Here is a 19,191-nt window from a genome sequence, read left to right as displayed (position 1 = left end):
GATATATATTAGCTTGTACAATGAGCGCGAAAGCATTTCAATCCACCGCTTAACGCGCGATCACCGCGGTCGCGGAAAGTACACGTCATGCGACTAAACGTGCACCAATTACCGGCAACGCGCAAGGTCTCTTTGCGCGCTTTGTGCGCGTACGAGCGTGGCGACGGCCACGCCGTCGACGTCGGTTTATCCGTCGTCCCGGCAATCGAATAGATTATCGACGGCCGAGTAATTTCACGTAGGCAATACCGCCTACGTGAGTCGCAAGTCGCGAAAAAGGGAGAGAATCGGCGGCGGCGATACCCTCCCTCGCGTGGCATCTCATCCGGTAGTTGGTGGGTGCTCGGCGCGTACGAGTATCTCTCTCTCTCTCTCTCTCTCTCTCTCTCGCGATGCGTGTATTTGGATATTTTTAGAGTGTGGGTGAATCACTGTTTGGCCGAAGCGGCCAAGCTCACCGACTCCGGCTCTCCGACAGTTAAATCACCGATTTCAGAAATAACGACCGCGTAAATTAATAACCCCCTTGGTTCGCACCCCCGTCCCGTTCCCCTCACTCCGCGACAATGGGGCCAGCTGCCTGCCGATAGACGCGTCGCAAGAAACCTTTGTTATTATTATTGCCCCTCCCGGCTGTCTTATCTCACGCTACTAAACTTTGCTTTATATCACTCCGATCAAAACCGCCGCGACGCGACGCGACGCGACGCGACGCGTCGACGCGTCGTGTTCTTTCCGATGAGGTATTCGCGGCTGTCTCGACTCCTCCCCGAGCTCACCGTGCGGAATTCCTCCGATGATTTCTCTACACACGGGTAGTCTCGCCTGGCCACGTTATGGCTCGCATTCTCCTACTCACAACCTGTGAGATTGTTATCTTCATATCCATCGGTACGTCTCCGATACAGTTGTAACGCGGCCAGTAGCTGGAACAAGGAAACTGCGCTTCTTCTTTTGCTTTCACGATCAGTCGCTCCGACCGATCAGTATCTCTATCCTTCTAGAGACGCGAGATGTGAATTACACAAGCACTCCAAAAATACATACTCTTCAAAAATTGCAATACTAACTAAAATTTTCCACGTAGGGATTTATGTTGGAGCCATTTTTGTCTGATCCCCGTTGTACAAACTCGATCATATCGTTAGTGTTTAATTTTGCAAGAAAAACCGATATCGCTAGGCGATATCGTGTCACTAATAACATTTGTCGCCAGTCGCATTTACATTTTGTTATTTTAAATGCGCTCGGGAATCGACTGCAGTTGGATCGAAGGACGAATGCGGCGACGGCCACGAAGCAACGCCGTCTGCGTGCGCGCTATGTCGTTCATTACGTATTTTAATAAAGCAAGTAGGCGAACAGCAAATATATACGCGGCTGCGTGCACCTGCGCTCAGCACCCAACCGACCACGTTGCTTACTAGCAGCTCGTAAAACGGGCGAACCTCGGTCTAGTACGTAGGTCTAGACCAGGCCTGGACTAGACCAACGAGACGACGCATCCGAAATAAGCCTCTGTATTCTATTTCAAGGCTGACACGCCGCGCGATACAGCACTTCAGTGTCCGTATAACACGCTAATGATTCCTTCGTCGACCTCTGCCTCTCTCTCTCTCTCTTTCGCGTGCGCGCGCGCGCGCGTCCTCCTTTTGTGCGCGCCGCTGTTATTGCACCCTTCTTAAACACGTCTGTATTTCAAGTCGCGTTATAACTTCTCCTTTCGATCCGTGTATAGCCCGCATCTGTTTCATCGATTCGGTTTATTTTTAAAAAAATTAGCGCAACGGCTTATCGATTTCATATTCCTTATTATATTTCACTACAATTATGCATGTGCCAAATATCAGTAGAGTTTTACCTCAAGTGACATTTAATATAGCAAATTGAATAATAATTAGAAAAAGATATATCAATGTCAACAATAATACAGCCGTGTAAAAACTATATAAAAGCTATAAAAGACAACAGTTATGTCATAAAAAAGCTATACACTTATAACTGCAAGTTTGCACCGAATCGATAATAGCATGTGTGTTGGATATAGTTTTGAATATTTAAATGAGCATAGCGGTCGAGCATTTCTCTTTCTTTACTCTCCCTCTCTCCCTTCTTCTCCCTCTCAACCATGGTACTTGGATATCCCAATAATATGTGAAAGAGTACCAGAATAATACCAGACATACGGGTAGTTGAACCCGCGTATTTGGGTATCAAAATAACACCCGAATGAATAGATAATAACCAAATAGCATCCAAAACTTATCAGTAGTACACGAGATACATATATATTCCAACATAGTGGGTAGTCAGGATACTCAGTAGTGTCCACAAAAGTCGGATACCCAAATAATATTTGAGATGCTCTGGTATTACCCAATATATCTCAATATTGGATAACCCCGGTAGTGGGTAGTACTTCAATATACCCCAATATCAAGGTAGTACCTCAATATATTCCAAGAAATATTATACAGTACCCAAAATACCCCAATATTGAGTAGTACCCCAGAATACTTAACATCGGTTAGTACTCGAGATACCCAAGTATCAGGTTGATCTCCTATCAGATAGTAGATTCGAATGTCTTGATCAGTTCTCCTGAGTTTGGATACTATCCACGGGTATAGAAGTATTCATGTAATACTGGCGCCACTAAGAGTGGCCCTAGATCCAATACATGTCAAAGTGGTTTGTGTAGAACGAATTGCCATACAATATCTATAGGAGCAAGAAAAAGTATTTGCTAGAAACTCTTTCGTCCTTTGACATCTGGATCATATAACTTGCCTCTCCTTTCTGCCTGTCTCTCTCTCTCTCTCTCTCTCTCTCTCTCTCTCTCTCTCTCTCTCTCTCTCTCTCTCTCTCTCTCTCTCTCTCTCTCTCTCTCTCTCTGCTCTCTCTCTCTCTCTCTCTGCTCTCCCTCTCTTTCTCTTTCTCTCTCCTCTCATTCATTCGTCGCACATCCAGCTCTCCCAATCTTATTCTTGCTCGCTCGCTCTCTTGCGTGTTCTCTTGCACCCACTCACGTCCGCGTGACTCACATCGTGGCGTGCGACGCACCTCGATAAGTGTCGCCGTCTCTTGGGGATTTCGGGAACCTCGTTGGGGATTCCCCTACCGCCGTGCCGCGAAACGCTTCGAACGGAGGGGATGCCCCATCGTGGAGGTGGAGGACCGTAGTGGAAGGGAGGGGTAGAGTTAGCTACGGCAAAACTTTTGTCCATTCACGGCCGACACGCTCCTAATTGGGAGTACGCTCCGAGGTCTCGTTCCACGCGCACGGGTGCTGCGTGAACGTGCTGGACCGGACCGGAATTAATACTTAGGAATCGTATCTCTTTCTCTTTCTTGTGCTTACGATCGGGACAGATCGGGCGATTGCGGATCTTTCATTATTAAATCTGGTGGCTGCGGCGGTATTGCTCAATTGGTCGAGAATATTTTCTCTGGGACAACATTGTCCAACAATTGTTTCGTTTACAGACAGATTTGGCGAGAAGCGTCAGGATTCGTAAAAGTGACATTTGTTTAATGTCGTATAGTCAATGGCAGAGCCATACTAGAGTCGCAATACTTTTCAATTTGATGAGTCTCAAAGGAGGTGAAAGTCGCGCAATTGTCCTCGTGTGTGATTTTGGTCTGTTTCAAAACACGTCCAACCAAATTGTGTTGCAACTTTTTTACCAGCAATTACATGCAAAATTCGTCCTGCGTAAAAGTGCCCTCTATACTACACTATATCTATGTGTATTATTTGTAAGCATTCATGCATGCTTATCTAAAGGAAGTAATATTCGCTACATAGACATTTGCATACGTCAATGCAATTTCCGTTTGCTGAACAGAAAGTTTGATCACCAGAATTGAATGCGTTGCCTTTTTTTCAATCATGGTCTTGGAAATTATTTCGTTTTTAAATTAGAGACATTGTTGCAGCGATTTCTTTTTTACAGAATTTTTTTTTTTATGGAAACAAGATGGACTTGTTACGACTCAATTTCTCAAAACGCTGCACACTGTAGCTCGATTCGAACGCGATATAGAAATTGTTATTAGACATGTGTCAATTGTACGATTTTACGGCGCGATAAAACGCCTCATGTCGGTTTACCAACGGCAAATATTATTATTTTCCTCATAATGAATATTGTGCCAATCATCAATCAGTAACCGCTGTAGCATTTAAAATATACTTTCTTGTGCAATGCACAATCGCGCTCTTCATTGTGTTGTGTCGCGGTAAAAGGATTCTTCGTACCGATTTCACTAAGGATATTGCGCGATGACTAACTTTCAGAGATTGATTTATTCGTTCAAAGAGAAGCGCCGTCCAATTTACACGCGATCAAAGAACAATGAACTTTGTAACTAACAAGGCGCATTGATTTTTAGCGAAATGAATCTCTAGATATCATATAATGCGTGATATGACTTTGTTAATTTTTCATTACACAAGTAGGTTCAAATGGTGATACCGTTACGTCAAACTAAAATGATCCACCGCAACTTACTTTCTTTCATAAAAATTCCCTATACATAATATTCATGCCAGGCACAAATTGAACAAACGATTCTTTCCTTACACACAACATTAGCTCGACAATAGTTATTAGTGAGCAATAAAGGACATTTTCGTTGCGCTCCGAGTGATAGGTGAAATTGACGAAACGTCAACGTCGAAAGTCAAAATGGCGATGTCGAGAAATGTAGCATGCTAACGAGCTGGAAGACTCACTCGATTGTCGTACGCAGCGCGCGAGTCAGAAAATTGCACTGCAATCTTCTGCGCATCGTCAGACCAAGCAATATACTTTTTTTGCCATTGCGCGTTTTGTCATGCGAATATCTTGCGCATTTAGTGTGCGATAAACTATTCATCCTCGGCAAAGTACTTAACAAGTAACACCGAGTAATAGCCGAGATAGATATTTTTAATCCCGCGATGGCCACTTTGCTTTTTATAACTATTTTCCACTTTGAACGCAAGAGCAACCTTTATATAGAACGTCGTTGCCTCTAATCAAATTCCATCTTGGCCACTAATGACGGCCCGAAATTCATTGTCTCACGCTTGAAAATAACACGCATATCTTACACAGTGACAGTTCTTCGATGGAAAGTACTGGGAAGTCGCAGAATCGACGCTGCCTGTGTTTAAGGTGTACACTGAGATTTGAAGCAACTACCGATTTTCGAGGTTAGGCGGGTGGCATGCCTACGTCATTAGTTCGTAGCATAATCAATAGACATAATTATGAAACTATGCGCCATTAATAGTCTCGGGTCGCGCGGGTCGTAATCTCGTGGTGAAGGACGGTGCGGCACTAGTTCGCGCGTTATTAAGCGGGTGTATTTTATAGGAAACCGGTAGTTGGGCAATAACGAGCGAGGCTTGCCAACGTTTGATTATGGTTCCTTAACATTATTACACGCTAAAAGGGAGTAACTGATAAAATATGCCGCATTGCGTCTCGTGAGCAATACCAGGCCACTTTGTGAAATTCTTCAGACTTGTGTCTATCATCTCTCATTATTTATTGGCACAACAGTAGCAAGTGAGAAAATTACGATAAGATAACTGAAGAAGAAGACCGTGCACGGGCATTTATTTTTTCCTAAAATATATTGCGATCTAACGTTACGCGTTTTTGTGCAAGGCGAATTTCATATAAGAAACACATTGAGCTGATGTCGGGAAATGTTTCGAATTGTGATAACTAGTGAATTTCGTGGAGAGAGAGAGAGAGAGAGAGAGAGAGAGAGAGAGAGAGAGAGAGAGAGAGAGGAGGGGGAAGAGAAGTGTTCGATAAAATATCGAACTCGTCGAGGGGACTCGTCGTTCATTCACATCTGTCTGATTATTCCCCTTTTCGTGCCGCGGTCGACTTCCTCTAATCAAAGGATGCGATGAACGTCTGCATTTCCTGCGTCCAGTCATTAACATTGGTACGTGGGGCTTTATCGTTTATCAGCGAGCGACAACCCCCTTCTATGTCGGCCACTTTGCCACAAGTCGGCCGCGCCATCCCCAAATCGCTAAACTATCCTCCAAACACCAAGTACCGCACTAGGGAAACTTCGATGTTAGCCACCCTCACACCTTTGCCGTTCGACCCTAGAATCGGCCAAGTGGCCGAGAATCTGACCAACGAGCAATTACGGACGAGGTGCCGAAAGATTTTGCGGCATGGAAGATTTACCACCAACGGACAGGCCGAAATTATTTACGGACCTAACTGATGAGCACTTCTATTTTCGAGTTGCCCAAGACTCGTTGTCCGATAGTGACGTTTGACAAAACGCTTCAAACGTACGAATTATCTTAATGAGCAAGCGACTTATAAATCATAACGCGCGGTGTAGCGACAGCCGTACGTTCGTCACAACCACAGACACGCTAAATCTTTTTTAATCTCTTCTCACTTTGCCCTCGCGGATCGTTTTGATTCTTTTCCTTTTTTCTTTTTTTTTTTTCACTAATAATAGTCAACGATACAAATAGTTTCAACGATGAGTCTCACCGCAGAAACGACCGGTCCGCTCGTAATAGATATCAGTGGCTCGCGTTATTCATCAATATTGTCAAGGGGAGTATATACGGTGAATCGCATTATTTAATTTTTTCATATTAAAACTCTCCTCGCTGCATATCGATTCAACGTTTATCGAAACACACGACTTTGCGCTCGCGCGCGATATACGCTCTTAAAGCGCGAGTTATAATTAAACTGCTCCGGTGCTCGCCTGTCAATTAAATCCGTATGCTTTCTCTAAGGATCACACTGTCAGTGATGTGACAGGTGATACGCTTTTATTTATCGGCGAGCAAATTTCGCGAAAATTTTACGTAGAATCGCGACAGTTTCTGGGATATAGTCCGCTATATACGGTGATCAATAATAATGAATATACACGATATTGAGACAGGTGCGAGAAACGGAAGATCATAAATATTAATAATTTCGGAGACGTTTGGTTGCGTTTCTCTCTCCCTAAATTTGTCGGAATGAATGAAGTATTAATATGTCCCGCTCCGGTGCTCTAAATGTATATTAAAATGTAGTTTTCAAGTTTATCTCACTCTTCCTCTTTCTCCCTCTCTCCCTCCCTCCCTCTCTCTCTCTCTCTCTCTCTCTCTCTCTCTCTCTCTCTCTCTCTCTCTCTCCATTTCGACCAGCAACATATTCTCGCTTATGCATCGAAATATTATTCTTCCGATGACCCGCGACCCGCGAAACAATCTTTCACTTCTTTTCACAGCATATCCTTTCGCTGTCGATGAGAATATCCGCGCAAATTTTAGATGTGTCAAATAAAGTGCAGAATTTACGGACTTTTTGCGCCAGGCAGCGTGTTTAATTGAAGTAATATTATAATGGTCGGTCATATATAAGTTAGTCGCAGCCAGTCATTTCCGATAGACGTCGAGAGAGAGAGAGAGAGAGAGAGAGAGAGAGAGAGAGAGAGAGAGAGAGAGAGAGAGAGAGAGAGTTATCGTTCTCAGAAAGAAATATGAGAAACTATTGAATATATCATTGAAAGCTCGTTTCTTTTTCATATGATACTCTCAACGTAATCGCGACAAGTCCATAGACGTGTTCGCAATTTTGTGCGTGCAATTACTCTGATCAAAATCTCAAGGATCTCGGCGATTAGTAGCTGTAGCATATTGCAGTCCACATTCATAGCGCGATATCTCAGTGCGCATTTAAAGAGAAAGGCCCTTCGACTTTAAAAGGCGTGTATTTTCCTTCGAAATTACGTGTTTCGTCCGGTGCTCATCGCGTAAACACTGGCAGCGTATCGAGTGACTGGGTTACCCGCATCGAGTAGATTTTCTGATTTAAACGTTTCGACTAGCAGCGAACGCGTAACACGGTCGAACCCTCCGGCAACCCTCCGGGATTATCTCACCCCACGCCAATGCCGAGCGGCCCACTTCCGGATATATCCGCAGAGCGGACGCACACTCACGAAGCTTCCTCGATACCAAATACATCAAATCGGTACAATCGTGATCACTTTGCTCTCGCGTGATCTCAAACTACTCGTTACTAGGCCTATCCGCACTAGTCCTCGTCGTCGAAGCAAATCGCGCACGCGGTCGCAACGCTCGCGATCACTCTCCTCTCTGTGTCGTGTAACGCTGTCAGAAAGAGCGACTTTCCCACCCTCTCCCCTGGCCTCGATTATGCCCGCACTGACCCGGCAACACCAAACTCTCATCGGAGAAGTTCACTCGATCGGCGAAGGCCGTAATACCACTTTAGTCTTGCATGAGGCCCGGTGCGAGAAGGATTACCCTATTCGCCTCCCTCCCTCCCGCCCGCCCACCCCTATCCGCACTAATCAACAGCACCAAACTCCCCTCGGGGTAGTTACCGAACGTAGACAGTGTCGTACACTTACCTGTTGCCAGAACTGGGCGAGCAGGTATATGCGCTCCTTCTTGAAGAGCCAGTCCATGGACTGCATGGCCTGTATATCCAGCGAGTTGGCCTCCGCGGAGGCCTGCATGCTGGCCAATGCCGCTGAGTTCAGACCCGCTAGGATGGGCTGCTGGAGCGCCGCTGTCACGACAGAGGTGTTACTACCGGCTACCAGATTGGCGTGGTATAAGGTCGCGGCCGGCGCATCCTCCGAACCACCAGTAGCCAGTAGTTGGGCCCCGATCGGCGCTGAAGGCCCTTGGAGCCCCAGTGACGAAGCCACTTTGACGGCTTCGAGCTTCTCCGGCGGGCCCAAAACTGCTCTTCCTCGTTTGGCGCCTCCGCCGCCGCCTCCTCCTCCGCCTCCGTTGCCGATCGCAATCGGGGAACACGTTTCAGGCGGCGGTTCCGTCGGTACCGTCTTTCACTGGCAGTCCACGACGTAGCGCGAAGTGCGGCACGCGTCCACTCGACAGCTTGCACTTTCGTGTTATTGCCTCGCGATCAGCATTGCCGGGCTGACACTCTATCGTGGCATCGCGCACACTTGACTTTCATGAATTTCCCTCTCGAAGGCTTTCTCCGGCTGTGCTCGGTACACTCTCCCCGCGCGTCTCATATAATTGTCACTCACACAGTGCGCGTTCTATCTATCAGTTTGATCTACGTGGAATTTCTTTCGGTCAGTTTCTCCCTCGTCGATCTGTGGTCCGGGCCGGTCATTCGGGTCGGGGCGCAGTGACACCCTGTCATCGACGTCGAGCCCGTTGAACAACGTTGAATCGGACACAACGACACAGCTGGAAATCCTGACTGAGATCAGTCGACAATCTCACTTGTGTCGAAACCGTGCGCGGTACCGCGACATCATTAACACTGTACTGAGCGTCTCGATCTTGTCTCGCGATCGACGGATCGTGATGTCGCGTGGTGATCCGTTAGGTAGCCCCGGAGCTCCTGGCCCGGACCATCCGCGGACTCGTGACGGATCCAAAGTCTCTCACGGACAGTCCGCTGACATTAACCTCGACCTCCTCGTCGTCGTCCTCGTCGTCGTCCACGTAGCGATAGCGCGAGCAGATCTCCCGCTGCCGCATCACACGAATGGAGCAATGTTCCTCACTTGCGCCAACGAGGACCCAGTCCGCGACACTCGCTCACTTTGGATGCACAATCGACTACACAAAAAAACAATCACGCCGATACAAACACGGAGTCCCCTTCGGTGGCGCGAGGGTGATCACTTGGAGATTCAGAACACTTTGGTGACACTCGGAGTAACACTTGATCGATGCGACTCGCGATCCCGAGATCTATTCTCTTTTGTAATCCGCTCTCGGTAGAGTCTCTCGGGCCTCATCGATGTTGGCCTGATACAGCGAGTCTGATGTCTCACGTCCAATTTTTTCTGCGGATGAGCAGAGCGCGCTGAGAGGCCGCTGCTGTGCGTTTTTCAGTGTCCTCCCCTATTTTCCCTTTTCCTCCTTCCTCGTGGTTCCACTGGTGCACCCGGTTTGCGAACCCTCTCGTCCGCTCTTGTCCGAATGACCTCAAGAAGAGAGAACGAGACCCGTCCTAGCAGGCTCCTAACCTGAAACTAAGAGCTACCGGACGACCGATGCAATGCCTGGAGGAGGCGCAGAGCTATTGGTGGGGAATAGGCGGATACTGCGACACGCAGTGGGGGTAGGCCAGCCCCCAATGCGACCAATCCTGCGCTCTGAGAGTACCCCCACTGTGCTCGCTTACCGTCTGATCTCGGAAAGGACACCACGGGAGTAGGGATAAGCCGTGAGAAGGAGCGGGAGGCCGCGGAAAGAAGCGGAGGCTGGCTAGGTGGTCCCTACCAGAGCGGATCTCATATTTTCAACTCCCCGACCGCCCTTTTCCAACCCCTGCCGATCGCTAGTTCCCTTCTTCATTCCTTCCTCTTTTTCTTCTCATTCCCCATCCTTTCCATCCGATCTATTCCCCTCTCGCTCCGTCTATCGGTTTGTTTCATTTTTTCGACTTTGCTCTTTTTATCCCTTCCCCCCCGTCTATTGCCACCCCTCTCTTTCTCTTTCTGCCCTTAGGTTCTTAAGCCCGCCAAAACCCCCCCCCCCGTCTTGATGATATAAGTAAACATGCTTTCTTCGACAAATATTCAAGTTGGAAGTTTGCAACAATTCTCTAAATGATAATCGATGCTTTATCGATGACTCGATGGAGCAAAGTTAAAAATTTTTTACATCTGCAAAAATTTACGCACACTATTCGAGCGCAAGTTGAATTACTCGATGAACATGATTAACCATTGTACAAATCTGATAGATATGAGCATTTCTTAAATTCTTTTTCAAATACAGAATTTGATTTTCGAAGAGTCGTAATTGAAGAAGAGTACTAGACGAGACGTGAAGGAAACGTGAAAAGTTGTTTGAAACATTGCGGAAATAATACGATTAAATAATATTTTGTAAATGACAGTTATCCATTAGACATTTTTATTACGTGTAATAGGAAACATTTTCAACGAAAAATCAAAATTCCACTTGTCGTGTGGTAAAACTTGTTTTCTTTGAACGACTGTGGTGCGATTCCAAAGGCAAAAATCATAGAAACGTAATTGTTGGAGCAGAGTTCTTCAAACTGTCATTTACTCTCGTAAAAATTACGGAGGCTATCCAAAATCTTCATCACTGCGCTGTAGTACCCGTCATTAAACGCAGTGTCCCTCTTTCATTTAATTACTCCAGAAAATTACTCCAGACAAAAAACTGGACAAATTTCCTTCCCATTTCGTGGATTTAATCTGGCTGAACTTGAGGCATTGAAATCTAACAGCTTAATCGCTGTAGATGCTGTTCCAATTAGCGCTGTCAATATAACTTGGGTACCCAAATTCTCGGGTTCTACTCGGACACTCGAGCTTAAATAATTTAAAGGCACGATATCCAACCTCTGAAGTACCTGGACACCCGGTTAGCACTTGAGATTCCCAGGCACCCGGTAACATTACTCATTTATCAAAAGACATCACACATGTCATTAGCTTTAGCGCTTAATCTTCATTTTTCAAGCAGCCAGATAATCCAATTCATGCTATGAGCAGAGAGATTTCCTGACAAAAATCTATTTTCTTTTCTCCTAATTCGAGTACCCACTTTCTTGCGTTGAGAGTCAATCGAAACACGCGATTGGAATTGTAACTTGTGTCAAGGGACAAGAAAATTTTTTCAGCGCACACGGTGAAAAAAGTTCGATAAAATATTGTTATATCTTCGACCGTCAGGTGAAGGAAAAAACGAACACCAGCGCCTGGACGGACGCCTGCTTACATCGGAATTGTTTTTGCCACGGTGTTATGGGGTCGACTTACGCGTCGTAAATAAAAAAATAGGCTAAGGGCACACGCGTGCAGATAATAGCCCACTGAAGGGGTTAGCCGGTACAACCCGCCTTTTACCGCGGTAAACCCATTTCGCACCAGTTAACTTAACTGGTATCGAACTCGGCGCATACACGGCGCATACACGTACCACTCATTTTCATACTGATCGTCCGCCGTATTGATTTTCAGCCACGCAGGATTGATTATTTCAATTGAGCTAAACAAATTTCCTGTGTAACAAATTGAAGGTCGAACATCAGCAAGAATTTTACATAATGCCTCGCGTGTATCGCGATCGACGTGCGCGCGCGTGTATGGAAACGTTTTTTTTTTTTATGAATTCCTAAAAATTGAAATTGATACCAACACCTATTAATAGTCATGATAGCATGCGGTAACTTCGTTAATGAACAACCGTGGCTAGCAAGCGGCGAACGAGCGAACTAATATCAAGTTTCCCGAAGTTTCACTCATTTTTATGGCACTCGCATTATTAATAGCTGACGGTGCGCTGTGACGCTACGCGACAGCTTGACTCACTGACATTCGATCGGATGAAATGGCAAACTTATCCGCGATTGAATCAACATTCGAGCGCACCGTCATTAAAACACTTAGGGACCGCTTACTTGTTGCTCGATTAACGCAACAAAGTTGCAGCGTGGCAGTCGATTTCGTACGATTAAGTATCCGGTGCTAATTCGCAATCAACCGTCAACACAGCTCGGGGATTGGTTTCACTGGCTAATACGACCGTTTGAGTTTGAGGAACTTTAGCCGCTCGTTATTAATGTGACAATGTCTGCTTTCGTATTCCGCAGCGGATACCATTCGTCTCGAACGTATTCTCGAACGGAGCAAAGGAGCTATAAATAATAATCGAAAATCGTTGCGGGGCACGGCTGAAGAAGCACGGGTGTCGCGTATGTAATAATAATTATTAATGGGCAGAAACCTCTTCGCGTTATACTGCGTGGTCCAGCAATGAGAGAGAGAGAGAGAGAGAGAGAACACGCGTGTGTGAGAGAAAGAGACGTGCTTGTCCAAGTACACTCGGAGCCAAGTGATCGCTAATACAGCGTCGTTATTATCAAGAGGAGACATTGTGACATAATCTCGCATTGATCTGACCAGCGAGCAAAACGTTGCTTCGCGAGGCCGCTCGCGAACTCGCCGCTACGGCGATGAGAACAATTCGCGCGAAGTGTATCGGTTGCGTCACAAAGCTCGCGGAAATTTCATCAACTTCTAGCTTTCGAGAGCGGTGCGGCGCGGTGATGTCAGTTCGCGCGCTCGCGAAGTTAGCACGCGAAATTTATCAGGCACGACTCGACCACGAAAATACTACACGACCGCCGGCTTGTCAGCGCGTACTTTACGATCACCCGGTATAGCGCGGGGATTAGTTTGTCAACGCCGGCCGGCGTTCGCGACGTGCGTGGTGCATCCGCGTGCACGCGTGTGTGTGTGTGTGTGTGTGTCTGTGTGTATGCGTGCGTGAGTGTGTGTCGCGAGCGAAGTTAGCAATTCTCGCGTCTTACGTCTTCGACGGTTAGAAATATAATGTGATGTTCACACTCGGATACATTGTTGGCAAAGGCAGTGATCCGAACGAACGCTGCGTTTTGCGGTCGCATAATGCGCGCACCGGTCGCGCGCACTCGCGCCGCCAGCTACGAGAAAGTGTGGGCTTAAGTTAAGTTTTAAATAGAATGAAGACACCTCTCGAATATAATTAAAACGTTCATGCGGATGGATATCGGAGGGAAGTGTAGGATCTCTCGATGCCGTATCGTACGTACACGAAGATTCTCGCACATCTCTTCCGCTTGTTCTCTCGCGTGTAATATTTATGGAACAATTAAGCCGGCTCTTGTATATTTAGCGCGTATAGCAATCGCAATTATATACGACCCGTGTCGTGTCGTGCCGTCGTAACTGCGGAGGAGAGAAAGATGCAGCTCGCGATTTTTTTGACTACAGCTCGTATCGCCAGAGTCGTCCGCGAATTCTCAGGTCGGTGAATTATTTTCCACGTCGATACAAATAGTTCGGCTTTGTGCGTCTCAAGGCTTCGTTTGTTCGAGTCGACGAGTGCGCGAAACGTAAAAAAAGAATTTTTCAAGAGCACTTTCTCGGGCACTTTTGCGAAAATTCGGTAGCTTCGGCTCGTTTAAACAAAAGTGACGGGGAGGACGATTGACAGAATAATTTTCCGCTCGATCGTGCGATACCAAGACAGGCGGGAGCGACCATTAGATTTGCCTGGATAATTAGAATTACAATCGAAGAGCGGTTATTCTCGATCGGATAAATCGGACTGACAGTTCGTCACCGAGCGTTTAATGAAGTAACGCGAACTTCCAGTTCAGACGTATCCTGAACAGTCTATCGGTTTTACTCCGTTATTCGAGGTGCGCTCTATAAAGTCCTGAAAATAGCCTTTGTATCGCAAAATCATATTGTCATTGGTATAATTAATACGAAAGCAGATTATCTCACACAGCGAGACACTCTCAGCAGCTTCTCTCCGGAAAATTTCAAATTTTAAACAAACGTTTCTTTTTTCTCCCTTCCTCCTCCCCCCCTCCCTCCCTCTCCCCCATCCACTCCAGTGGATTATATTCGTTTCCTATGCGTAATAAAATTACCGACCAGAGAAATAGTCGGGTGACGAATTAAAAAATTTTCCACCGTGAAAAATCCGTCGCGCGACGCACAATGGATAGTGTATATATATATTACCTCCTCGTCGATTCTTTTTGGCATGCGGCGCGATTGCGAAAAATCGAGCCGGCTAAACGGAAATCGGATACCTGACGATCGTTTATATTTACGATAAAGATAAAATTACGCCGAAAGTATTCGACCGTGTGAAGACGCTCGGCGATTAGCCAGAAACACGAATACACCCTCGCGTTTTGCAATGCCGTTGAGACGATTTTACTGCTCGTATATACACGATATGGCCGGTCAGTTCTCGTAATAGTACGACAAGTTAATGCGTCGTCTGATATGCGACGTGCTGCCCGGATTTCGATGTACCGTGGAATAACTCACTCGCGACAAATCATTTCGAGTTGAAATTACATATTTCCCAGACGCGCGTCCGTAGCAGCGCGCGCGGCTCTCTCTCTCTCTCTCTCTCTCTCTCTCTCTCTCTCGCATTTACATCGTCCATCGATGAGAACAAAAACCGAATTTCTCGGCCATTTTCCGCGTCGCCGCTGCATGCGTCGCTTACGCGTCGCGGTTTCTCGATCGCGTTTCGCTTTATGCAAATCACCATTGTCGTCGTCCGTCGCGGATTTTTACACGTGTCGCGCGTGCAGAGGAAAAAGTGAGAACGAGAGAAAAAAGAAAGGGAACAAGACACGTGCGTCGAGGATAAAGGTTTTTCATCGTCGGCTGTCCCTCAAAACTAGGAAATGCTAAATGTTTCGTTTACCGTTAACCGTTAACTATCCGCAAATTAACCCGCGTGAGCATTGATTTGTACAAGCGTAAGCAACGCGTAGAATTTTCTCATTTTTTCTTTCTTTGTTCTCCCTAACGTCTCTCCCTAACGTCGATCGGTAAAATTGCAAGACAATCCTCTCGGCCGGAACGAAAGGTGAAAAATGGTCGAGCCGCAGAATCGACGTGCCGATACTGCACGACGAGGGCGAAGAGAAAGGTCGGCACTAGTCAAAGCGGGATGAGACCTCATTGAGGTCTCGTAAAACGAACGCCCGGGGAATGTCGAATGCGCGTCGATGTTTAATCGGCAAGATTTCTTTACCTTGTCACGGAACGTCTACGACATCGCGCGCACGAACGCGAGGAACGGCCCGGGGCAAAAAGTCTCCGTCTCTGCGGCTGTCGAAAACGGAATCGCGGCAGACGTCGTGCGTCACGGTCGTCTTGGAATTTCGCTGCTCGCAGCAGAGAGACTCACTTTCTTCCAGCGGTCGCACGCTACTCAATATACTGGTCGACGATAAAGTCCCGTCCGCCGCCCCGTCCCCGCCATTGGTCTTCGAGGAGCAACGCGATTCTCTTCGAGGACTCCCCGGCGATTGTAACAATATCTTTTGCGCGGAGGCATACGAAGGATGCGCGACGAGCGCGCGAGAGAGCCGTAAGTTCAAGAGCCGCGCTCAGGGACGTCGTCGTGCGACACGCTCGCAGTAGAGAAACGACATGAGACTTAACCGTCTGTCTGACAGTAAGCGAAATCTTTTTTACGCCGGATAAGAGCGCCGTCGGGGAAAGGGGGAAGGGGGGAGGGGCGGCGGAAGGGGGTATAACGACGGGGGGAGGTACGTACGGGAGGATCCGGAGAATGAACTTGATCCGGGTGAACGCGCGATGATTATTTTTTTCACCAGACGGACACGAATGCCGCTTATCACGTGAGAAATCGCGCCTTTTTCTTTCTTTTCTCCTTCTCGCTTTTTTGCCTCCTCCTCCTTCCTCCGGGGAAGAATACCGGCGACTCCGCGCGACGATCGCGCAAGGTGTCGAAGTTGCTGGTGCAGCTGACGGCGCGCGGGATCGATCGTAATTAAATAGTCTTTTGTGCGCTCCCCCTTCCTCCTTTTTCCATCACGGCGTCGTTACGACGTGGCGCCTACTTTCCCACGAATTTCCCCGCGGAGGGAGGAGAGAGATACGCCCGGCTACGTGATAATTGAAAATAGCGATTTACCGGTAATTTGGCGCGGCTGGAAAATCGCCCGGACTAATGATGATCTCTCTCTCTCTCTCTCTCTCTCTCTCTCTCTCTCTCTCGCCGGCTCGCCGGGTCCCGAGTTTCCCGGTGTGAACGCACTTGACTCGTCAGGTATCCGCACGTTGAAACGCAAATGAAGTTTACGATCTCATACTCATACTCGAGACGTTAAGGTTTACGTGTTTGTCGATCTGAAACTCGCGCGAATTATAATAGTCAGCTAAGTGCTATCAACCGGGTCTCGAGTTCTCCCCGACAGAGAGCCACTCGAATCGCGTTTCTCGCCCTCCCTTCCTCAGCCGTGAAGTAAGTTGGTTGACCGCTCGAGATAAAGGTACGTAATGCGCCCGAGACGATCAGGAATCCGTCCGATGGTCACGTTCACGCTGGTCCCGTTTCGACTTTCAGATAATCCTAGGCGAGGCTTGCACGTGTATGATGTGCATTCGCGGCGGGGAGACGCGACACCTTCGACGACGACGGAAATCCCACGGAAATTAGCACGAAGACACGAGACGGGAACACGAGTCGCGCTCGTCTCGAACGAAGCGCGCCCGCGACGCGATGCGAAAATTTGGCGGTCTCTATAAAACGCCCCTATTATCTTGCTCTTCAAGGTATTGCCGCGCGATGCGCTTTCGGATCGCCTCCTTCGATTTTTACGACACGTAGTGAAAAGAATTTTCAGTTTCCGTGCCTCCCGGCCAAATTCGACGCTTTTCGCCGCGAAATGGCCAAATTGCCGCGCGAATTGTCGAATTCTTCGGCCGAGCACAATATTCCGCTAATTGCGGTCTAAAAAGGAGAGATCCGTTTGTACGCGACGACGGGCCTCTCGACGTGAAATCCAACCGGTGCATCGAAATTCCAGCAGCGCGTTCTACTCGGATCTAACGCCTCTCACGCGCTGCCGATCTTTCGAAACAATGACCGCAATTGAAACGCGTGCGCGCGTATCATGTCCATTGACACAAGAACCTTCTCTACAGAGAGAGAGAGAGAGAGAGAAGGCAGCTCTCTCGGAGTTATAACTGCGCGCGAATGGTCCCTACGTGCCAATCACCCGCGTCTACCGATTCATCACGAAATCTCTCTCTCTCTCTCTCTTTCTCTCTCTCTCTCTCTCTCTCTCTCTCTCTCTCTCTCTCTATCTATCTATCTCGAGGGAAACTGTCACAGCTGAAGATCATCATCACAAAAACACAATCACAATCGGCCGGTGACAATCACCTGCTGCAACACAGACTCTCCTCCGTTCTCGCTGATTATTCTTCGGCGTCGTCTTCCCTCTCTCCTTCCCTCTCTCTCTCTCTCTCTCTCTCTCTTCTTTCTCTTTCTCTCTCTCTCTCTCTCTCTCTCTCTCTTTGCCCGTGCCTCTCCCTCTTGATGTTCACGGTCGTCTCCGGGTCGTCTTCGCGCGCGCGAGAAGAAACGGCGCGCACGAGAGAAGCGGATCGGAAAGTGAAGTCGGAGGATGACAGTCACGGAGCGTCCTCTTGCTCGCTCGCTCGCTCGCGCGCGAGTGCCCTCGAGCGTGCGACACCGGGGCGGCGAGGAGGAGCGCAGGGTCTGCACCGCTGCGAAGCCACTGCGTGCACTCTCCGATGATCCGCGGCGCGTGAAGCGGTCTTATCGGGCCGCTCGATCCACGCACTTGACTCGTGGCTCATGTGCGTGTACGGGGATCCTACTGGGCCTGTGTTCTGGCCGAGACTAACTCGAGCGCTCGGTGCCTGCAGCCCTCGCAGTCATCCCTCCGGCCACGCACTTTTCCACCCCGGCGAAAGAATTGTCCGCCGCGGCCGAGCGCTGCGCCGGCGACGTCCCATCGGCGGGCTGCCGCTCCGCGGCGACGATCGGCCCCGGGCCCGGCGCTTCGCCGCCGGCTGGCGAGCGCGTCTGGCTATCGTCGGCGTGTACCGCGGCCGGTCGCAGGGACGACGATAAGGGCTTGCGGACGCATCCGAGTTGGACAAGACTTTGCCGGCTCGGCTACGGGGAACTGCTTTGGCGCGGGCCGTACGGTGGCGCCGCGTAGCGCGAAACCGCGGAAACCAGCCTGCTGGAACGTGAGGGTGGTTACCCCCACCAGACCAACGGCCACCCCTTCCACCCATGGCCACGAGGACACGGACCGTGCAACGCCGAGGGACGGTTCACTATATCAGGTATCGGAAGTATCGGTGACTTCAACGGGCTGATCGGAAAGAAGGGTTGCGCTACGCTCAGGATATTGCAGGTTAAAGCGCCGAGTGCGCGCTGGCGTTCGATTCGCGGGGATAGGAGAGAGCCCTCGCTAGCCGGCGGCTGTCAGCTCCCAATCGCGAATCGAACTCTATCGATTTGTGTCGAACCGTACGCACCAAAAGAGCGCGGACTCGGTAAAGATTCTTTCTCGGTGCGCTGCTTTGACGAAGGGACGCAATTTTTTTGATTTTATTTTTATTTATTTTATTTTATTTTATTATTTTACAAGGCAATAGCCGGGGGTATCCGGCCAAGTCGCGGCCGTTGTTTGGTAAAGTATCAAAGTGATACCCGGATAGTGCACCCGAGATGGTCGGAGCGGCGCGTCAAAGTAGTGTGCACTTTGGTAGAGAACGCGTATATATACGCGTCGCGACGTTGATTTCAAGAGAACGTGCTGGCGTGCAATGTGTTTTTAAGGCGTA

The 19,191-nt window shown here is 48.4% G+C and overlaps 1 protein-coding gene across 4 annotated transcripts in view; it reads right to left on the bottom strand.

Moving 5' to 3' along the window:
- Positions 1-18,305, bottom strand: part of cut (homeobox protein, cut) — a 147,776-nt gene extending 129,471 nt beyond the window's left edge. For 3 of the 4 annotated variants that reach the window (XM_025298420.1, XM_025298429.1, XM_025298421.1), the window contains exons 1-2: positions 17,750-18,305; positions 8,413-10,036 (exon numbers count right to left, since the gene is read on the bottom strand). In XM_025298420.1, the coding sequence (XP_025154205.1) occupies positions 8,413-8,520 (108 nt within the window). In that variant the 5' untranslated portion in view covers positions 8,521-10,036; positions 17,750-18,305. The remainder of the gene's footprint in view (positions 1-8,412; positions 10,037-17,749) is intronic. The other variant, XM_025298424.1, reaches the window with a different exon arrangement.
- Between the last annotated feature and the right edge of the window lie 886 nt (positions 18,306-19,191).

Source organism: Harpegnathos saltator, unplaced genomic scaffold (genome assembly GCF_003227715.2).
Source record: "Harpegnathos saltator strain DR-91 unplaced genomic scaffold, Hsal_v8.6 scaffold101, whole genome shotgun sequence".
In the NCBI taxonomy this organism is placed as follows: domain Eukaryota; kingdom Metazoa; phylum Arthropoda; class Insecta; order Hymenoptera; family Formicidae; genus Harpegnathos; species Harpegnathos saltator.
This window is presented reverse-complemented; position numbering and strand designations above follow the sequence as displayed.